Genomic DNA, 19,654 nt, shown 5'->3' with positions numbered 1-19,654 from the left:
TCAAACAAAGACACTTAAAATATTAATTAATATATTACATTGTTCTGCTAACATTCTGAATGTGCATGAGGAAAGACATTAATGTGTTGTCAGTTCATGAGAGCCAGCCCCAGTGCACCCCAAAAGCTGGGACCAACTTGTAGAGGAGCCAAAGGTGGTGAAATGGTGACAACTACCCATGGATGTGTTTAATACAACCTCTTGAACCAGACAAGTCCTTGTCTGGGAGCTGAATAGTCTTTTAAAGTCTTGGATGGGCCATTTCTCTGGGATTCCAATTCGGTACACAGAGACATTTTTATTTTTCAAATGGCAGCTAGCCAGTGTGGAGAGTAGGGGAAAATAAACCAAAATGAGCATTTCTCAGCAGAGTGATCTCTATCAAGGCAGGGCTGCAGGTGAGCAGACGTTTGTTGTCCTGCATTGGAGGGAGGGAAACAAAGTGTCCTCTAGGAATGCTGGGAGTTTGTGGTCTGCCTTTTGAAACCCTTTTGTCATGTGGGCACAGTGCTGAACTGGGACTTCTGTTACTCCCTGTTTGACTTCTCAAGATCAAAGACAAGTTTTTTAAGCCATTTGCATTCATATGTGCTACTTTTCCCATCAAACAGGTGAGTAGGGGTTCTTCAGCTGTAACTTGGTTTGTGAAGACCTTGCTGAGGCAGGGCTTTGCAATAGAACTTCATTTCTACTCTGAGGGAGTCACTAAACATTGCTGTATTAAACCATAACAATGGGGCTGACTGTGCCAGGTCATGTCTGTCAGGCTGTTACCCATGTGCTGCTCACATGGAGAGACCAGGAAATTGTAATTAAAGCCCCTCTCCCTCAAACCAGCTTTTTAAAAAATAATTTTGAATGAACCAGGGAGAAATGAAAAATAGGTGGATGTATCCTTTTAAATTTTACTTTTGTAAAAGTAGTCTTTAGTAATCTTTGCCCCTTGTCACACCAGCCCCACCAATTGGTCTTCATTCACTGAAATTTTCTTTAAAGGCTTGATTTGATTGAAAATTCTATTGACTTTTGCCTCTTTGTCTCATTTTTTTATTAGTCAAGAAGGTACAGCCAAGAAAGATGGTCTAAAAAATTAAGGATAGTGAAGTGATGGGAATTAATGATGCAATTAAAAATTTAATGGAGTATTTGGGATGCAGGAGACTACTCAGTCTGCTTGTCAGACAGTACTGCTTTTCAACACCTTCACTTTTTTTTCCTGTACATTTTCCAAAGGAGAATATAAAAAAGTTTTACATTCACTTAGCTGTCATAAACCCAGTCGGCAGATGTACAGAAATACTTTTTTAATCTCCTAGAAGATCACTAGTGGTTTTTTACTTTCTAAAGATTATGTCACAGAACATTTACATAGAGGAGCCTATATCCCACACTCAATTTCAAGTGTTATCTCAGTGGCCTCTTTTCCTCATAAATATGTAAAATTTAAATTTCCATTTCCTTGGTGTATTCTGAATTTCACTCAGTGACTTAGCTACTAATCCTTAGTGGATGAAGATGTCCAGCTGGATGCTGTAAACTTTACAGGGTTCAAAAGTAAACTTCGAAGGGTTCAAATAAATTTTGCATTTCACTTGTGTGAGTTTGGGAAGGAAGGATGGGGTCTCACTTCTGCTGCGAATTCATGAGCAGCCGCAGTGTGCGCTTAGCATGAAATCACGTTTAGTTTGTTACCCTTTCATACAGAGAGAAGTGATGGGACTCGAGGTGGTGATGTTTGTTCTTTGTTCCTTCTGCCATGGTTAGAACCCAGTGACGGGGCTGCTCTCAGCCGGGGCTGACCATAAGGATGCCTGGGTGCGGGACAACATCTACAGCATCCTGGCCGTGTGGGGGCTGGGGATGGCCTATCGCAAGAACGCGGACCGGGACGAGGACAAAGCCAAAGCCTACGAGCTCGAGCAGGTGCGTCATGAGCATGAGCCGGTTCCACTGTTTGGGTTTTCTTACTGGTGTGGTTTTGGAGAGTGCATTCACACTGCTGCTGTCTGGAATCTGGTGGGGTTTTCCCAGCTTGGAGTGTTCCAAAGACAGCAGCATCCATGCAGTGTGTGGTGTGCAGTGTCCCTGGCAACTTTGTGGCAAGGAGGATTTGAAGGACTGGATGGCAGAGAGGCAAACATCTGAATTTAACTACAAACAAAACAAAAATATGTTGAAGTCAAACTTCCATCAGTTGGCTGATTGTTGAAAATAAGGCTTCTGAGAGGTTTTGTACCCTAATTTATGAAGCTCTCTCTGATTAAACCTTGAGGTCCTTCATGAGGTGTGTTATGGTGCAGAAAATCAGGCCTAGGCTGCTTGGATCTTGCAGCAATTTATCTGCAAGACCATTCTTCCCCATAAAGAGAAGCATGCCGTTTAAAGTAGAAGTCTTTGGAATGTGCACAGAAGTGTGCACATTCCAAATGTGCCTATGTGGTATGTAGGCATGTTTGATCATAGCAGAGAAGGTATCAATCTCCAGACTGATGACATCTGTGCTGGAGAATTGGAAGGGGACATAACTCACACAGTTAAATACTAAAATCTGCAGCTGGGAATGTGAGTATCAGGAATGAGAATGTAAACAGAGGTGGGTTAAATGTGAGGTGAGGGACTGTTGGTGTCCTGCTGTTGTTTTGGAGTCACTGGGCAAATTTTTTGCTGGTATGTCCTACTTGAACCAAGGAGGTCCATGGTGACACAATAAACTTGACTCAGTTTGCATGATCATATTTTGAAGTTATATTTTTGGGGTGAAAAGGTAGGGTTGATTATTTAATGCACAGTCTTGCACTTCTCTACATTCCCATTTACACCCCTTTCTCTACAAGTCACTTATTTTTTGCTGTACTGCATAGAGAGTGGAAGAAACTCTGGAGGTTTCACAGTCATGTCAATGTCTTGATGTCACCTACCAGTGTTCCCTAGATCTGTCATTCAAAAAATTTATTGTTAGTATTAATATTCTTACAAGACTTCCTTTTCTTCTCCCATTCTTCTTACTTCCTTTAGCTAGATAGAAGGACCATGGAGAGTTGTTCCACTGTTTAGAGAGGACCTTAGGAAAAAGACTTCTCCTAGATGGGAATGAAGGAATGAAATCTGATCAGTGTATTTTAAAAAAAAGCATGCAAAACATTTTGGGCAAATACACATTCTTTTTTTACCTTTGGCAGGACATTAGTAGAGGGTATGAACTTTGCCACTTCTGAATGTTGTTTGTAAGAGCTGAGTGTCACTGGTCTGTTTTGTTCCTGCAGAATGTTGTGAAGCTGATGCGGGGACTCTTGCAGTGCATGATGAGACAGGTAATGCCATAGGATTGAGCTGAATTAGTAGATGTTGTGTTCACAAGCATTTCATTGAAGTGTGTAGTTCTTGTGTCTTCTGTGGAGTGACCTATTCTGTGTGTGTGCCAATGATGGTGTGAGGAGTTTTCTTAAAACTCTTGAGCAAAACACTGATCTTGCTTCCAGTTATTGTCCAAGTAATGTTTTGATACTGTGTTTGTAGCAAGTCAGAGTTTGCCTTTGCAAACTGATTTTCACCAAGATGAATGCCTATAGTTTAGATCTGAACTCAACAAGATGATTTAATTGTATTCTTTTCTGTAGAGATGTGAATTTACCTGGAGTCTAAAGTCAGAGTTGTGTTTAAGCCCTCTGATCAATCAAAACTGAGTGTGGTAACAGGATTAAGACCTCAAGATTTTCCTCCCCTAAGAAAAGTTGTTAATTTTGAAATCATTTGGAGAATTTCTTCCAAAATGTTTCAGATTTGAGATTTGTGATGTTTTTTAGGTAGATAAGGTAGAGAAGTTCAAGCGCACTCAGAGTACCAAAGACTGCCTCCATGCCAAGTACAACTCCTCAACTTGTGCCACGGTGGTTGGGGACGACCAGTGGGGGCATCTACAGGTGGATGCAACTTCCCTCTACCTGCTCTTCTTGGCACAGATGACTGCATCAGGTAAGCAGAAGATATTTTTGCCTTTTGCTGCAGCCTTTTCTATTCTAGCTTTTATTTTAAAAGGAAAAAAAAAAAGAGCTAGTAATCAGCTTCAAAGGTCTTTACGTAATTATTACTCAGAAGCAAGTCATTTTTCTTTGGAAAAGAAATATGCTTTAAATTAAATTTCATGTTTATAGTAATTTGCAGTGTCTATGCCCTTAATCAAGACATCAAATACATGAGATATTTAGAATCATGTCAGAGAAGTCTCATGTTTAAAGACTTCATAGGGAACAACCACGTTTCTTTAGAGAGTGGCAACATCAAGTCAGGTAGACTTGTGCCATCAGTGTTTCTTCTCTTACTGGTGCTGCTTTATCTTGTGTTCTTCTTAATTGTACTCCTCCTGTGAGGATAAGGATTTGTTTTCTTACATGTTTTTCTGTCCTTGAAGCCCCTTGCAATTGATCCCTGCAGAGCAGGCACCTGGTTGTCTTGAAGGTTCCTAGGTAGAGCACTGAGCAGGCAGAGGGCTGGGGAGCTGCAGGGATTGATATGCATTGTTCTGGAGAGCCAGAGCTGGCTCAGGTGCCTTTTTACCCATGGTCTGAGTGTCACCCTCACAGTTTTGCTTGGTCTTTCGTTGGTTTTTGGTTGATCTTTGAAACACTATATTGGTGGGGTTTGAAGTATTTTGTGAGCAGCAAGTATTGAGGCTTGCTGCCTGACCTTTGTAAATCAGTATGAGTTTTTCCTTTGATTTCAGTGGGCAGGGGTTGGAAGCAAATAAACAAAAGCATGAAACTCACTGAAGAGTAGCTATTGCAGTTCTGATACAATGTAATTATTCTCTTTGCTTCTTTTGATCAGGGCTACGTATTATCTTCACCCTTGATGAGGTTACCTTTATCCAGAATCTTGTTTTTTACATAGAAGCTGCCTACAAAGTTGCTGTAAGTAGTTATTTATATGTAAATGATCTGAACACTGCTCAAGTGTGGGTGGAAAATTATTTATTGCTGGAGAAGTTAAATAGGGACTTGTTTTTTCCACAAGAGGATATCAGAACCTGTCAGGACTTTACAATGCAACCAGCATCTTTGGAGATATTGGGAGGGCTGTGGAGGATTTACTGCTGTGTGGGTGAGGTATACTTGTTCTATGATAGTAATAGGGGGTTTTATTGATAATTAGTAATATTTCCTGATGTCTAATTATAAGTCTTCTAGGCCTTTCTGGAAAGGGTAAATTGTTAGCAAACCAAGTTGAAGGGACATGGAGAGAAACATGCACAGGAGGGATAAAGAGCTTTGTGTCTTCTGTGAAGGCAGTGATTTGTGATTGTACATATGACCTTGCTGGGGTGGATTTTTATGTGCTTCTTTTCAAACATGAGGAGAGTCTCTTTTGAGACTTGGAGCCCCTTTTTTCTTTTCTTTTTTTTCTTTTTTTTTAAGGGAAATAATAAACTAATTTAATGTAGGGGTGGGGATTTGTTGTGGGAGAGGGAGCAAAAGGTTGCTTTTGTATATAATCATGCCATTTTTTTCTTGATGGTATTGCAGGATTATGGAATTTGGGAACGTGGTGATAAGACAAACCAAGGAATCCCTGAACTAAACGCGAGCTCCGTGGGAATGGCCAAAGTGAGAATGTCTTCCTGACACCTCCTTCATGGCTGCTGTGTTGTGCTTGAGGGATCTGACAAACCTGATGGCTTCCTTTGTATGGTCTTCTTGGCCACTGCAATAGTTAGTTGATTGCATAAGAACTTTTGTTTAGTTGTAAGTATTTTTTAGTGTAAAATTTTTGAGATACTGGCTCTCATTGAAGGACCTCAGCACAGTTGTTCCAGGCATTGCCAGAAGGGTACCAGATTAATTAAACCATGAATCTGACTCAGATTCAGTGAGATGCAATCTTATAAAGTGGCCTCTTCTTTTCTTTCACTCCTCCTTCATTCTTCAGCCTCAATGTCATATGTGTTGTCATGATAAGACCAAGTCAGATGTAAATTCAAAAAAACAGCAGAATATCGGTTTAAGAAATTTTCTACAAATATTTAAAGAGAAAAATAAATGAAGATATACTTAGAAGAAAGTGGATATTTCTGGTTCCCTCATAGCACAAGGTCACAGAGATACTAAATGAAGCTCAGAAGGCCATAAATGTAAATGTGCAATTGACAACTACCTCATTACATGGTGTCTGAAGGACAGATAGAAGACAAATATCATCAAGGTTAAAGGTGTATTTGCCTTTCAGCAGGATTTGTAAGATTTTGTGTGCACTGCAAGAGGGAGAGGCTGCTGGTCTTGGCCCCACACTGATACAGGAGGCTATTTTGAAATACAGGGCAGGACAAGCATTTTTTACTGAGTACGTCAGTGTTTAGATAATGTCTCTCTGGAAACACAGCTCCCATTTTTTTTGCATTGCCTTTAAATTGTAGGAAGGATCACCAGTACATCAATGCTCTATCCTACTAATTGAAAACCAGAAATAATTACTTTTTCTAAAATATTGCCAAGCTTCCCTTTAAAGATGAAAAAAGTGTTGGTGGGGCAAACTGCTGTCTTATGTAATTTCTTTCAGAGGTTAAGTACAGGTGCTAGGGTATATACTTGGTTTAAAAGGTATTTATTGATTTTGAGTTGTGGTTTGGTTTTCTTTGAAGGCTGCTTTGGAGGCAATTGATGAACTAGATCTTTTTGGAGCTCATGGAGGACACAAATCAGTGATTCATGTTCTTCCTGATGAAGTGGAACACTGTCAGGTAAAAATTAGTCTGCTCTTTGCTTTACTAGGGGAAAACCTAACACCCTCTCCCCTTTGTTTTTAAATTAAATGTTGATTAACTGAGCCAAAATGTAACATAATAAGGATGCCTTCAGGCTATGCTGCTGATCCTGTTTCTCATAGATCATATGAAACTGAATAGGATGAAGCATTCTCATTCTAACTCAGTTAAAAATAACTGCACAGACTTCTCTGTCAGTTTGGGAATAGTGTAGTCTCATTTGCATTTGACATAGCTTTTGAAGTAGGCAAATTGTTTTACATCCCTCTCTCCTTTTCTTGTTTTGCTCAGTCTATTCTGTACTCCATGTTGCCAAGGGCATCCACATCCAAGGAGATAGATGCTGGCCTTCTGTCTATTATTTCTTATCCAGCTTTTGCAGTGGAGGATGTAAACCTTGTTAATGTAACCAAGAGTGAAATCATATCCAAATTGCAGGTAAGGATTTACTTCATTTTTATTTTCCAAAAAGAGAAGCAGAACCTCTTGCTAAACCAAAAATCCTAATTAAACAAGGGTTACCAGGTTGGTTCATCTGTGCATGAAGAGAGGGAGGAAGATCCCTAAGTGACCCATAAAACTCAGCACACACCTTTATGCTGACCTTAGTCTGTGAGGAAGAAGTGTATGGGAAATTTCCTGTAATGTTTTCTGTTTTTGCAGGGCCGCTATGGCTGCTGTCGCTTTCTCAGAGATGGTTACAAGACACCCAGAGAGGTACTTCTGATGTATATTTATGATGTATATTTTCAGTAATTCTTCACATGGAAAGAATTGTATCTCTTCTTTATAGACATTTTTTTTTTTTATTTATATGAAGGGGTGAAGATCTCCATCACTGCTAAGACATGTTAGTGAATTTGGGGGTAATCCAGGTATCCACCCTGGAAAGGACACATATTTGAGGGAGACTAGGGGTTTAAAAAACAGTTATTAAGGACAGAACTTAATTCATAATTCTGTTAGAAATTAACCATTAGATATGCTTATGATGTCTAAGATGAAGTGGTATCTCTGAAACATCCCAAAATATCTTTGAACTGAGGCAGAGCCACAATCATTTGGGAGACACTTAGATCCTGAGACTAGAAAGGATGGATTTGTCTAGAGAACCATTAAATGAATCTGAGAGTGAATGTGACAAGAAGTCAAGAGACTGCATGGAAACTATTTCTGGTGGGTTTATTGGTTTCTGTGCTATAATTTATATAAAATAGGCTGCCATTATGATTGGAATATAAGTGACTAAATTAGCACTGTGACTAAATGAGTGTGGTTGAATTTTTTAGGATCCAAGCAGGCTGCACTATGATCCTGCTGAGCTCAAGCTCTTTGAGAATATTGAATGTGAGTGGCCAGTATTCTGGACATACTTCCTAATTGATGGAATATTTAATGAGGACAAAATCCAGGTGAGGAAAGGAGAAATTGCTTTCAAATTGCAAAACCATTTACCTACAGTATTTTGTAACTTTGTTCCATGTTTGTTTTGGGTATTATTTAGATACACCATTAGCAGAGAGGAATAGTCTTCAGCCAGTTTCACCTTCCTGGGTAGTTCATGACATGGTAGAGGCAGCAGGGTTGTGCACACTGGGGCCTGGTTGCCCTCTCCATACCAGGTTGAATGGCTCTGTTAGCTGGGGTGGTAAAACTGGACTAAACAGAGTTTATTTGCCTAGTTTTGTCTTATCACCAACCTTGATGCCCCTTTCTCAATGACTTCAGGATGAGGCAAGCTTCTTTTTCCCCAACCTCTATGGCTTGGCTGCTGAGAACAAGATTTCTAGTACTTTCAGTCTTTTTGTACATTCTGAGAGATTTGGGATTGTTTTATGTGGGGCAATTTCATTTTCACTAGTTCCCAAAGTCACTTCATGCCATTACTGTGCCAGATATGCAGTGGTCAGTAGACCTAAATTGATTGTAGCTCTCCAAAGATTATGGGGCACCTGGGGAGTATTGGTGATTTTAAAGAGCAGCAAGTAATCAGACATTCATACCAGAACTTCTGCAGATTGCTAGCTTGAAAGAAATTTAAAATGTATGTGATTTAAAATTGCCTGGCATGCAGAGAGATAGGAGGTTGCTGAGCTCCTTTAAAAACTGAAATGTCATCAGAAACTATTCAGAGAATTACAGACAAAAAAGCCCTCTTTCTGTATCAGTTGGTGCAAATCAAGTGAAATTCCTTCCACACTAGACACAAAATGTTTTCCTGAACACAGTAAAAGTAGTCTGATGAAGAGAGAAATGGCATTATTTCATGAGGGGGAAAATCAGAAAGTTTACAGAAACTTCAGTCCTGTCAATAAAATACCACTTCCTGAAGCAGACTCCAGACCTTAGTTGGATTATCTGGGACAGTATGTACCTGGTTGTTTGGGTTTTTTTGGTGTGCAGATGGACTGTTCTAGGGCATGGTCAGGGCAATTGCTCCCAGTCTCCACTGTTCAAACAGAGTTGAATGAGTCACTGAGACACTCAGGTGAGTGTCTAGTCCCCAGTTACTGCTGCAAACAAATGGTTTTGCTAGAAAAATAAGCACCCTGAGGACTCAAAAAAGTGGAGTGAGACAGGATACTAAAATGTCAGTGTATGTGAACCTGTGAGTACCATACTTTGAGTGATCCACTTCACTCAGGAATAGCAGCAAATAGGATTTCTGAGGCAGGTGCTGTTAGTGCTTGAAAAGTTTCCCTCTAAGTATACATCAGAGTCTTTTTCCCTGTAACTTATTGAAAGTATGGTGAGATAGAGTGTTCAAATTGTAGATATGAGCAAAGGCCTCCATGCCAAAGTAAGCAAATGCTGAGGTAGCTGTGATCCCATGGGAAGTTTGAACTAGAGAGAGAAGAGTGATGAAGGCCCTTTGCACCAGGGAAAGAAGAAGGCTTCTGTTCTCAGAGATGAAGATGAAGATGATCTCAGAGATAAAGAGAACCTTTGCTCTTGAACAGCTCATCCTTAAAATAATACCCCATAAGTTGACATGGCCCATAAACACAGCTGTTGGAAAAGCTGTGAAAAATGGGAGGGATTTCATGATTGCAGATTTCTGGGCAGCTGCTCTTTGTGGAAATAAAATGCCACAAGAGAACTGTTTTCTTGTGGAGAAGCCTCCATAAATGGACAAGAGGAACTCCTCTCCCTAAGTGAACTGAAGAAAGACTCTTTTAGAAGTGATAAACTGACTGAATTGGTTCTGTACATTGTTAGCATGAAAAAAAGTTTTAGGGGGGAGAAGTGTTCTAAAGGTTTTATTCTGTTTCTTATTATTCTTTCTTTTAGTTACTGTTAATAAAGTTTACTTTATTCGCTTTTAAAGTTTTGAGCCTGCTTTGCCTTCCTCCTAATCCTGTCTCACAGCAGGAGATGAATAAGTATATTCTAATGGTGTACTGGTGTTTGGCCAGCACTAGACCCACCACACTTCTCAGTAGGAATATATTGGAAGTTTTGTAGCAATGTGTTACAGTTTGAAGACAAGTGTTCATGTTTCTGATAACACTGAGATGCTGGAAGAGTCTCTGATAATTTAAACCCTGTTCTTCCATCAGCAAGTCATGATTCCTCCACCCCTTTTTTTCTCTTTTAAATATATTAACTTTCAGTTTAAAAGTACTGCTGAAAAGTACTTTATTGTTTCAGTTTTGCTGACTGTAATGTGAGTTCTCACACTGTTTTAAAAATAATTTCAGGTACAAGAGTACAGAGAGGCTCTGGAAGGAATACTTATTAGAGAGAAGAATGGATTAGTGCTAATGCCTGAACTGTATGCAGTCCCTCCAGAAAAGGTATTGTGAAAATGCAGTGTCCACTTCAGTATGCAAAGTAGAGAGAGCAAGAGGAATGTCAGTCTCATAGTTTTTCTGTGTCTGATGAATTTAAACCAACAATAAAAAAGACTATTGCACATTATTTTAAAAAGTAAGAGACTTCTCACAACTCCTGCTGAGAAATGGTAAACTTTAGGCTTCCAAATGGTCACACTTTTCACTTGTAAATTTGATTGTCTGTGGAAATATCACAGCAGGTTTAAAATTTTACGTCTTTAGAGCAAGACACATATTTAAGAAGTGTTGATACTAGCTTAGGAACTGAAGCTCAAAGAAGAAATAAAGCATAGATTGTCCTACCTGTCTAATCTATTGATTGCCTGTGCTGCCCTTTTCCAGAGCATGTACGGGAGCCAGGTTTCAAATGGATTAGGGTTTGGGCTGGGATTTTGGTTTGGGCATTTTCTTTTCCCCCACCTTTGCTGTTACTGTTTATCTCATTCTCCCATTATGACAGAGAAATTCAGATGAGCTTATGTGCTCTTCCATGCTATTTGCCTTTGTATCCCTCCCTGCCAACTTCTTCTCCCACTCCAGACTTCTCAGCCCTCACTCACTAAGGGTGTGGAGCCTCCTGGGTTGGTCTGAGTTGCTCAGCTGATGCCTTGCTCGCAGATCTGAGGTGGAAACTGAATTGCCTTCCTAGTGGGAACAAGCGTGTAAGAGTCCAGAGCCTTCTTGTGAATTTTGATATGATGACAATGATCTGAAAAACATGCCACATCAACAGGGTAGATTTTCTCTGTCTGTAAAAGAAATACGAAATGGCTGCCTGAAGATGTAATCTGGGAGGGTTTTTGCCCTGCCCTCAATAGATCTGTATACTGCAAAACTAAGGCAGTTTTTCTAAATTAGTAAGTCTACTCCTAATTCTTCTACTGACCATCATTGCTAACACAGGAAAGGTGGAATAATCTTCATATTGGAAAGCACCTTTGCTTCAGAAAGCTGGGTAGACATGAGTGAATTTAAAGTGTCATCTTGGAAGGGGTTGGAAAGCAGACACCCAGTTACCTATGCTCAGCCCAGAGGGAAGGCAGCAAAGGCATGGTGAGAAGCAAGTGGAAGAGCTAATACCAAAGCTATAATTGCATGCACAGTCCCCATTCATCCTCCAGCTCTGAAGGGTGGGAAGAGGTACAAAAAGGAACTGTAGTTCTTGTCCCTGAAATTGTATAGCCTTAGGAGTGAAACCATTACATCTCTATGTCAGTAGTAAGGGCAGTTGAAAGGGTTGATGTTAGGTTATATGTCTGCAAATACTTACATATTATTCTTTGTTCTTCACAACTTTAGGGTAATTTCTTGCTTATGTATTTGTTTTTAGGTGGACGAGGAGTATGAAAATCCTCACTCGGTGGATCGTGTCCCAGTGGGAAAGTTGCCCCATCTTTGGGGCCAATCATTGTATGTCCTGAGCTGCCTGTTAGCAGAGGTAATTATTGCTTGCATAGTAGATAAACTTCTATTGCATTTTGTTTGAGATGGCTTGGGCTTTAAGTATAGTTTGGCTGGCAGGTAGAGGCCAGTGTCTTTTACAGTAGAAACATGTAAACATGTACATGAACCATGAAAGCTCTAAGCTTTCAGGACTTTTTTTTTTTTTAATATAGCTAAGCAATTGTCTAATTGCTTCTAATCAAGCTGAGTAAGTTGTCCTATGGTCTGGAATTCACTTAGAATAGAGAAATATGCCCAAGCTGACTTGCTGATTTGGCTGTTCCAGAGCCAGGATTTTGGGCCATTTCAGCTTTACTAGGCTATTCCTTGCTCTATGTGTCTACTAGTCAGACACATTAAAGTCAGACTAGATAAAAGAAGCACAAATATCTTAGTGGAGCTACAAAAAAAATCACTTTCCTGGTAAAATTATGTAAGTTGCTGTAACTCTGAAATAGGAATTCTGAATGCAGATTGTGTCAGCCACAACCATTTTCTTGTTGTTCCAAAAAATATTGCAGCCATTGTTTTTATTGCATGTCCTACTTTGTGGACAGGGTAGACAAACCAGGCTTTAAGTCTTGCTGTCCTGAAAAAATATGAAAATTGGTTAGGATTTATTCTATATGTCAGAAGCCTTTGGCTTAAATTCTGTTTCCTTACTTTTTTCTTTCTTTTGCATTTGTTCTAGGGATTTCTTGCTGCAGGTGAAATTGATCCCTTAAACAGGAGATTTTCCACAGGATTTAAACCTGATGTTGTGGTACAAGGTGAGGGAATTTCTGTGAACATTCTGTGTGAATTTAATTATGTGGTGGCAAAGTCCCTGTGTACAGGAGAGATGAAAGATGTGTTTAAAAATAATGTGCAGTTTTTTTGCATGGGACATAGATGCTTTGATGACACTGTGAGAAGGAGAAAGAGTTTGTTTGCCTAGCTGCCTTTTTCCAGGAAGGAAGATGAGGTTTAAGGCACTTAAAAAAAATTTGTTAAAATTTTAAGGCTTGTCTGGAATTGGAGAGTGGCAAACTTAATCTTGTAGTGAAACAGAAAATCTTGGCAGCTTCTAGAGAGAGGAAGCAGGACTGACAGGAGATGGATTGGGTTAGTCAGGTTTCATGTAGCCCATTTACAGAGGAACCAGAGAACACTGAGTGAGGAGCATCCCTGTACACAGAGTGACCTTAAACAGGGAGTGTACAGGGGGTGACCTTAAACCAGAAATTAAGTAGAGAGCAAACACCAGCAGATCAGGTCTTAAAGACTTTTCCAGTGCCTGGACCACGCTGAAAGAGCAACCAGCTCATTTATCAGGAGCAGCCTTTGTCAAGGATCCTGTGACCTGGGCTGGTGCTTGTTTACCCCCTGTTGGTGCCTCATGGGAGTAGCATTTCATTATTCCCAAGTGCTTAATTTCCAATAGAAATAAAAGTGCTTGCTTATTTTTAGCATTCTTTGGCCAGTATTCACAATACAGAGAAGAGTTATTAGTCCCAAATCAATAAGCCACTTATCATGGGCAAAACCTGAAGTGGGACAAGAGATGGGTTCTGAGCCTGGATTGTAAATTCCTCTATTAGGGAATTTTTTTCCTCCCTACCTCTGCCATTTTGTGTCCTCTGAAATATGTATTGCTGTACAAGTGACAGCACCTGTTCCCCAGTGACTTGGCTGCATTGTTATAGGGTGCTGTGTTAAAAAAACAAAGATTTTAAAGTCATCTTTCCCTTTGTTCTGTGGGGGGGAAAGCACTTAAAGAGACTCTCTTCTAAAAGATACTGTGTGATCCAAACTAGTGGTACTCAAAGAAATCAGAAGCAACTGATTAAGTCTCCAGGAACCTGCTTTAACCTCAGCTTTGACCCTACTTTGAGTAGGAGGTCTGAGTAGACACCTCAAAGGACTCTTCTTGCCCTTCTGACCAACACTGTTGTCCAAAGTGGACAGGAATGGCAAGAAATACTGAGAAACAGAGAATAAAAATCTGTCAGGTGCCCTATTACAATCCTTTTTGATTTCATGAATCCATAAATTAAGAAAAAAGTGAGGTCTTCATGCCTTTTTGGTTAGCTAAATGCATTTGTTGAGAGGTGACAGTAGAGACAGTCAGTTAAAAAGAGTAGAACATTGGTTTTTACTTGTGTTTTTGTTTTCTGTTACACAGTAACTGTTTTGGCAGAATCTAATCAAATTAAGAATCTGTTGCAAGACCGTGGAATCAATGTTCAGAGCATTGCTGACATCCATCCACTCAGGGTGCAGCCAGCTCGCATCCTCAGCAACCTCTACACCATGCTGGGTAAGTATTTCAATGTGGAAGCCTCTGTGCTGCCAGACAAGGTGTTTTTTTAAGAAGCTTAACCAACTTATAACTTCTGTCTTAAATTAGGGACTCAAAGAGGTGGAAAAATTACCTCATTAGAAATGGCAAAGAAAATACAAGTTTCCCTGTGCCCTTGGAGTTAGACAAAAACTGACTCTTCATTTGTCCTCCAGAAACTACTTCCACAGAGAAACTGGTTTTTGAAAAAATGCCTGGTAAAACACAGAGGAAAAAATCAAGTATTTTTCCTTTGAGAAGTCATTTGAGTCTGGAAACTGGGCAGTATGATTTTCATCTTCTGAGCAGGCAGTCTGGGAAGTTTTCTGCTCCAAATCAGGGAAGCTGTGCTGCTATCAGAGCATCTTTGGGCTGTCAGGTTTTTGCTAAATTTCCTTCCAGCCTGGAGCTAAGCTGCTGAAGCTCTCTGTCTCTGTTGCAAACCCAGAAGCCTTTAGAGCTTTTCTAAACAAGATTTTAAATACATTCCAGTTCCTCAGCAGTGGCTCTCAAGTCCTGTTTTCCTCAGAGCCTGAACTGACTTAAATAAATGCTCCAAAGCTCTGACTGGTTCTAGTTGTTAAGTCTATTTATAACTTTATAACTTATTCTTGATAATCCTTGATGGAATTATTTGGGTCTTGGTGGAAAGTTTGTTACATGTATTCCTAATTTAACTCAGTTTTACTTCCTCAGGCATGCCAGCAACTCATGATTTAAAACTGTGGATACTGCTATAAAATAAAATTGAGGTGGGGTGACTCAGCACTGGTAGATTCCTTTGCTGTCTGGACAAGGGGAGCTGTATCCTGCTTCTCTGGCAGTCTGGAGCATGTTCCCATGGCAATTTGGTTACAGATAATGCTGAGGCTGCTCATGGGGTGAACACTTTTTGTTGTGGTGGTTTTTGTTTGTGAGCTTGGTTTTTTTTTGTTTTAACAGGGAGCTTTTTAAGGAATCATTCAAAGTAATGGGGCCTCCAGATAAATTTCAGAAAGTATGCCTTTTACACAGAGAAGCTTCTGTGAAAGAATCTAGCTCTTAATCTCAAAGTTCTTCTAAAAAAATGAAACATTTGCAGGGTTTTGCTGAAGCTTACATTTATTTTATTATCATCCATAATATCTGTCTTTCACTAGTGGGGGAGTGTGAGTAGGATGATTTGATACATTGTTTTTAACAGTGACTTCCTTGGGAATGTTCACGGTAGTATTTTTTCAGGCCGTGGTTGTTTGTTCTTGTCAGAAAGATTCGAGAGAGCTCCTGGCTGCTGGTGCAAAGGTTGGAGTGTGGATCATTGCTAATAAGCTCTACTGAGAAAAGTGAAGCTTACTGAAGCCTGATGAAAATCTTTTGTTGTTTTTAGATGTACCTTGTGTGTTGATTTAGCCTGCAGACATGAGTTTTTAAGGCCCTATATCTGAAAACACTGGAATTTCTGGGTTATGTTGATAGCTTTGTTTTTTGTAATATCACATCTTCATCTTCTTGGTGGGGAAGCTTTGGGTGCTGAGCAATTACTGTAATTATAAGACCATATCCATGGCCGGTGAAGCCAAAATTTTAATTTTTAATCAGGCCTTTGAAGGACTCTGGTTATATTGCTGCTTGCTAAATAATTATTATATTGCTGCTTGCTACAAAACCAGTTTGTAGCTTGTAGCCTCACACTCTGTTACTGGTTTTCTGCCTTACTGGTATTAGTGGAGTAAATTTCCTGTCTAAAGGGGTTATTTTGGAAAACAACACAGGAGATGTTAGCTGAGATTCTTTCCTTTCCCTTTCCTTTCCAGGCCGGAACAAGAACCTGAAGTTAAGCGGCCGACCACACCGGCACATAGGGGTGTTGGGCACCTCCAAGCTCTACGTGATAAGAAATCAAATATTTGCTTTTACCCCTCAGGTAAGCATGTAAAGCTGGCAGGAAAATCCCTCCTTTCTTAATGGTGAATCATTAGTGAAGCACTTTGCTTTTCCCTGCTGTCACTGTACCTTAGGTGGAACAGGGCTGAAACAGCAGATGGGCTTTACTTTGTTGGGTTTTTAAGAGCATGGGATGATCAGCATGGTAGAACTGCTGATAAATCTCTTTTCAGTCATACAGAGTCTGGTTTCTTTGGCTTCTGGCTTAGGAGAACACAGTAAATCAATAGTGCAGAGTTGTTACTGATCTCTGCCCACACCAACATTCTAATCAGTGAAAGAGTTTCTGCAGAAATACATCACTTAATATATCTTTCTACCAATTGCTTTGATGAAAAATTTAGTACCACATAAGTGTGCCAAATACTGTAACCCCTAGGAAGTGAAGGTGTGATCTTTTCATTATGTTGTTGAAGGGGTAGTAATGCTGAGAAATGGATGTTGTGGGTTTTTTTCTCTTTAGTGCATTTTTTCAACGTTGCTGAAAGTTTGGATCCTCATAGAATCAATGCCTCCTATTGATACATTTAATGAAATGCAACACACTTACTTCAATAGAATTATTCCAGCAGTTGGTACTAGATGGCCAGGGAGTCCCCTGCTCCAAGCATGTACAACTGATGCAGGATAAAGAATGCATCCACCCTTCTAAACTGATGTTTGACTAATGAAGTCTTTAAACTCCAGCTGAAGGCATTCAGTGGACTCTGTGAAAGGCTTTTGTACTGCTTCATAATGTCCAAAGAAGTCAGATTTACTGCAAAAAATATAGATCCTTTCTCATTCTTCCCCATGTCAGTTGATCACAGCTTTATAAAATGTTAGTTGTTGTGTTACTTCCCTGTACCAATTTTTACTTTTGCAAATAAGGGACAAATTCCTTAGAGATGGGATTTTTTTTTTTCAAAATACCTCTTAGTTCACATCTTGCTGTGTAAATAAGAGACAATATTCCTGCTAAAATCTTGTCATGTATCAAATAAGGACACACTTACTAGGATATTGCAAAATGGCATTTATCTTAACATTAGCAATACAGTAACAGTTCCTGCTTATTCAAAGTTTTACTCAAACCTCCATAGCATTTTCCATTGTGCTTCGAAGCCAGAAACTTCCCCTAACTATTTTTTTTTTGAGGTAGATGGAGTTAATGTTTAATGTCACCTTCCTAAGGTTAGCAATTAAATCATCTTGTTGATCTTGACTAGTGTCCACAGAATTTGGGATTTTGTCATTTGTATTTCATTCTCTTTTCTAGTGAAGACATTGATTAGGTTTCGGGCAAAGGCTGACTTCATTCAGATACAGTATTTCTGAAAAAACAGTCAATAACTACCTTCTGAGAACAATTTTAAAAGTAGTTCTGCTTCCTAGGAATTTTTGTCAGCTCACTAGTGTGACCTGAATTTTGCAGAAGCTGGTAGGTGTCAGCCACTTTCTTATACTTACCATCTGGTTGCTCCAAAGAAGGAAACTGGACTAATCTGTTGAGGTTGATTTTTGACCATCTTACTTTATCATTTTTTCATTATCTTGTCTGTCTCAAATTTGCTTTGTTTTCCTTTGCTTCCACGCACTGGAATTGGCCTGATTTTTTAAACAGCTCTTCCTTTTTAAAGATGGGCAGTGTGTTTCCTTGTCTCTGGATTTCTGGGACTTTTTCTTCCTGAATTACCAAAGCTAACTGTGAGTGGCTCAAGGATTGTTTTGGCTAGTTCCTAATTCCTTCTGTGAAAAAATTTCTCAGGACTTTGTCAGTTTGAACTTCCATGTTCTTTATGCATTTACCCCTCCCCAAGGCTTATGGGTTTGCTTTTCTTTTGTTGTGGCTGATCTAATATACTTTCCATTATTTGTCCAGCTTCTTTGGTTCCAGCTCCTGAAGTAGCCACAATAGTGGCTTACTGTGGTTCTTGGCTTCCTGCTGCAGTGGGAGCAGCACTTGGCCATTGCACATTTCATGTGCCTTTTTCCTCAGTGACTGCCAGCTTTTCTGTGTTCTGCCTGACTTTGGTTCCCAAGAGACATACAGTCACTGGAGACATACAGCTCCCAGTCCCCAGTGTGCATTTAAGCCTGTTTATTGTTTTTGTTACTATTGTTAGCTTTTTTCCACATTTGGAGTACTTCCATCTTCCAGATCATAGGTCAGTGTAATTGGTCATGGGGAAGGTTCTGCTTCATGGCTGTGCTTGCCCAGGTTTTGTTTGTACAGCTTACTTTGGTGGTCAGTCTACAGGTGTAAGGAAATGGACTCTTGCACAAGCATGGATTTCTTTGTCACAGTCTGAGGCCTTGTTAGGTTAATTCAGATCATTTGTGTTGTGGTCAGGAGTAGCTCATATGGCTTCTGTGAATGATTTAAGGGAGGAAACAAACAAAAAAAAAAAGGAAAGGACTAACAACTACCCCTATGTTGTGTTTTTCTCTTCTCTAGTTTACTGACCAGCATCACTTCTATCTGGCTCTAGACAATCAGATGATTGTGGAGATGCTCAAGACAGAGCTGGCTTACCTCACTTCTTGCTGGAGGATGACAGGGAGACCAACCTTGACATTTCCCATCACTCACACAATGCTTGGTAAACTTAATTTTCAGTTTCAAGCAGATTACTGCAGGAGGATAGGGTGGATGTTGGTTTGAGAGGAGACAGTTAGCAGGATTTTTAACATCAGAAGTACAGTTTTATTTTCTCGTGTGTATGCTGAATATGGATTACATGGTGATATTTAATTTTGGTTTTCTCATGCTTCACTTCATATGCTTCCATCACCGACCACTTCCATGCTATTTCTGTCTAAAGAAATTTCATAGAAATCCCTTTGGAACTTGTCTTGAGTGGGTTGGTGTTTGTCTTTAGAACTTTTCCAGGGGTTGTGTTTTGTTTGCTTGTTGTCTGGGATTTTTGAGTAAGCTAGTATTGATAGCAGTTGTGGATTCTGCTTAAAATTTGCCTGATTTACATTGTAGACAACACCCAGTAATACACTGTATTTGGATGAGATAATTTAAGAATGTGTTGATGAGCTTCTTCCATTATTCTTTCTTAGTTGATGATGGTACTGACATTCATCCAGCAGTTCTTGCCACAATAAGAAAATTAGAAGATGGTTATTTTGGAGGTGCAAGGTAATGTCAGAATAGCCAAATTATTATCTCCATGATTTTTTAAATTAAATCCTGTAAAAGTCTCAGTTTTGTACTTGTGGTAGTGCACAGACTTTGTACTAGAATACTGCAGAGAAGGAAGTTCCAGCTTTAATTACTGTGTGGCAATCAAATGGTAGCTGGTCCTCAGGTGCAATGGAAAAGATGTGACTCCCAAAAAGTGTGCCATCTCTGACTGCCATTCATGGATAAAGAAAACAGACATCAAA

General features: G+C 39.7%; 1 protein-coding gene across 1 annotated transcript in view; it reads left to right on the top strand.

The window, feature by feature from the left end:
- The window catches only part of PHKA2 (phosphorylase kinase regulatory subunit alpha 2), a 44,344-nt gene that overhangs the window by 3,421 nt on the left and 21,269 nt on the right, over positions 1–19,654 (top strand). Inside the window, exons 2-17 of the mRNA XM_058800613.1 lie at positions 1,765–1,923; positions 3,264–3,311; positions 3,804–3,972; positions 4,825–4,907; positions 5,520–5,600; positions 6,632–6,730; positions 7,046–7,192; positions 7,418–7,471; positions 8,044–8,166; positions 10,456–10,551; positions 11,921–12,028; positions 12,725–12,803; positions 14,198–14,332; positions 16,147–16,256; positions 18,714–18,858; positions 19,328–19,406. Of these exons, the coding sequence (XP_058656596.1) occupies positions 1,765–1,923; positions 3,264–3,311; positions 3,804–3,972; positions 4,825–4,907; positions 5,520–5,600; positions 6,632–6,730; positions 7,046–7,192; positions 7,418–7,471; positions 8,044–8,166; positions 10,456–10,551; positions 11,921–12,028; positions 12,725–12,803; positions 14,198–14,332; positions 16,147–16,256; positions 18,714–18,858; positions 19,328–19,406 (1,715 nt within the window). The remainder of the gene's footprint in view (positions 1–1,764; positions 1,924–3,263; positions 3,312–3,803; positions 3,973–4,824; positions 4,908–5,519; positions 5,601–6,631; positions 6,731–7,045; positions 7,193–7,417; positions 7,472–8,043; positions 8,167–10,455; positions 10,552–11,920; positions 12,029–12,724; positions 12,804–14,197; positions 14,333–16,146; positions 16,257–18,713; positions 18,859–19,327; positions 19,407–19,654) is intronic.

Source organism: Ammospiza caudacuta, chromosome 2 (assembly GCF_027887145.1).
Source record: "Ammospiza caudacuta isolate bAmmCau1 chromosome 2, bAmmCau1.pri, whole genome shotgun sequence".
Classification (NCBI taxonomy): Eukaryota; Metazoa; Chordata; class Aves; order Passeriformes; family Passerellidae; genus Ammospiza; species Ammospiza caudacuta.
This window is presented reverse-complemented; position numbering and strand designations above follow the sequence as displayed.